Raw genomic sequence first — 2,500 nt, 5'->3', positions numbered from 1 at the left:
TATATATATATATATATATATATATATATATATATATATATATATATATATATATATATATATATAATATATGTATGTACAATGTATCAATATACCTGTCTATTTATCTATCCACCTATCTATTTGTCTATCAGTCTATCTATTTATCTATATGAATATATACACACGAGTATGTGTATATATATCTATGCATGCCAGCATGTATGTCTGTCAGTATGTATGTATGTATGCATGTATGTATGTATGTATGTATGTATGTGTGTATGTATGCATGTATGTATGCATTCATGTATTTTTATATGTATGTATGTTAATATGTATGTATGTTAATATGTATGTATGTATGTTTATGTGTATGTATGTGTGCATATATATTTATATGTATGTATGTATGTATGTTTATATGTATGTATGTATTTTTATATGTATGTATGTATGTATGCATGTATGCATGTATGTTTATATTTGTGTATGTATGTAGAGATGCGCGAAGCCACCAGGGAAGAGGCGCAGCAGGAGGCCAAGGCGACCGCGCCGACGAAGCCTACCATCTTGGCGTTGACGGCGGTGGAGCATGTCGTCTCCAGGAAGAAGACGTTCTTGGACGCCGCCGACGGAGAGAACTTGGGCAGCCTGACGGGGAAGGGCGGCGTCCCCAGCTGCGGGAGACACGCCGCCGCCCGCCACCCCACCTCGCCCAGCCCGCCCTCAGCGCCCATCACGGCGTCGATGGCGAAGCGGTCGCCGTAGTCAGCCACGACGGCCGGGAGGCTCGGGGGAGGCTTGGTGCCTGGGGGGGAGGGGGAGGGGTTAGGTTGGGTGCAGGGGGGGGGGGTCATGCATGATGGTGTCTATTATTAGTATTAATGATATTGTTAGTCTTACTCTTGTCCCTGTTCTTACTCTTGTTCATAAAGGCTATGATGGCAGCAGGGAAGACAATGCTAACACACAGATAACAATCACAAAAAAGAGGTAGCCAAAATAATCAGCAATTTGCCTTTGCTCAGAAATATCAAAGGCGTCACCACAAAATTAACAGAACCTTCAATTTCCTTTGAAACTGAAAAAAGACTTTGGTATTTCCGAACGAATTCGATCCTAATGACCTCTCTCTGGCTTAAAAGAGGTGTTGAATTACAATTTTCTTATTGATTTCTATTCCTGTTATTCCCCTTGTTCGTGCCCCTCCCCCCCTCCATCTGTTTAGGTGTCCGTCTGTCTATGTGCATACATGCATACATACACACACACACACACACACGCACACACACATTTATATATGTGTGCGTGAGTGTGTGTACATATATATATATACATACCTACCTACATACATACATACATATATACACGTGCATATACGTACAAATGTACACATATATCTCCCTTCCCTCTCTGCCTCTTCCTTTTCTCCGTGTCGCTCTCCTTCTTCCCTTCCCTCCCTCCTACCTGCGCGACCACTTCCTGCGCTCTGACAGGTGCGCCGGCGAGCCAGCGGGCCTCCTGCTGCATGAGCGAGGGCGCCTGGCGGCGAGGGAGGCGGCCGCTGAATGCCAAAGGGCCTGGCAGCGGCCTGACCTTGAGCGCCCGTCGGGAGGCGCCAAGTGGTGGGTGCGCGATGCCTCTTCTGGATACGTGTCTATTTACATATGTAGGTATTCACACACACACACATGTATATATACATATATATACATATACATGAATATATATGTGTGTTTGTGCGTATGTATGTATATATGTGTGTGTGTGTGTGTATGTATATGTGTATGTGTGTGTATGTATGTGTGTGTGTGTGTGTGTGTGTGTGTGTGTGTGTGTGTGTGTGTGTGTGTGTGTGTGTGTGTGTGTGTGTGTGTGTGTGTGTGTGTGTGTGTGTGTGTGTGTGTGTGTGTGTGTGTGTGTGTGTGTGTGTGTGTGTGTGTGTGTGTGTGTGTGTGTGTGTGTGTGTGTGTAAAATCTCAGTCGTTGTCTTTATTCTAACCACATCCCTCTGTCTACCTTACTGTATCCTATAATCTCTTTCCCTTTGCCCTCATCAAGCCTATTTCGGTCCACAAAGATACAGCTTCTCACTCCTTCCTAAAAATCCCTTTTTGAAACATTCTTACCTACCCATGATGATGATATTTCCCATGATAATACCAACTAGGACCCTAATTACAAAACCAAAGATATAAGCCAATATCATAAAAAAAAGTCTCAGCTGACAGAAAAAAAAAATGCACGTCAACTCTTTGTTTATACGGTCCAGCTGAGGGAGCTGCCATGCGCCACCTGAGAATGCAAATCTAATTTTAGCAAAAGTTGTAAACAAAACGTAGGGATGAGCAGTGGTCTACACGGATATGCTAAAAGGTCTTTGCGTAGTAATGTTTCTCTATTTATACCTTCCTTATCTTCCACGTAAGCTGTGCCACTATTTTACGCAATAAACGTCTTTCGGATACATGTGTGCAATGATCAATTTCTTTTCTTCGCAATTCATTTCCGACTGATT

General features: G+C 42.9%; 1 protein-coding gene across 3 annotated transcripts in view; it reads right to left on the bottom strand.

Annotated features, from left to right (window-relative positions):
• The window catches only part of LOC113816148 (lactosylceramide 4-alpha-galactosyltransferase), a 44,946-nt gene that overhangs the window by 11,759 nt on the left and 30,687 nt on the right, over positions 1-2,500 (bottom strand). For all 3 annotated transcript variants that reach the window (XM_070139013.1, XM_070139014.1, XM_070139012.1), the window contains one exon: positions 549-790. In XM_070139013.1, the coding sequence (XP_069995114.1) occupies positions 549-790 (242 nt within the window). The remainder of the gene's footprint in view (positions 1-548; positions 791-2,500) is intronic.

This window comes from Penaeus vannamei, chromosome 25 (assembly GCF_042767895.1).
Source record: "Penaeus vannamei isolate JL-2024 chromosome 25, ASM4276789v1, whole genome shotgun sequence".
Taxonomy (NCBI): Eukaryota; Metazoa; Arthropoda; class Malacostraca; order Decapoda; family Penaeidae; genus Penaeus; species Penaeus vannamei.
This window is presented reverse-complemented; position numbering and strand designations above follow the sequence as displayed.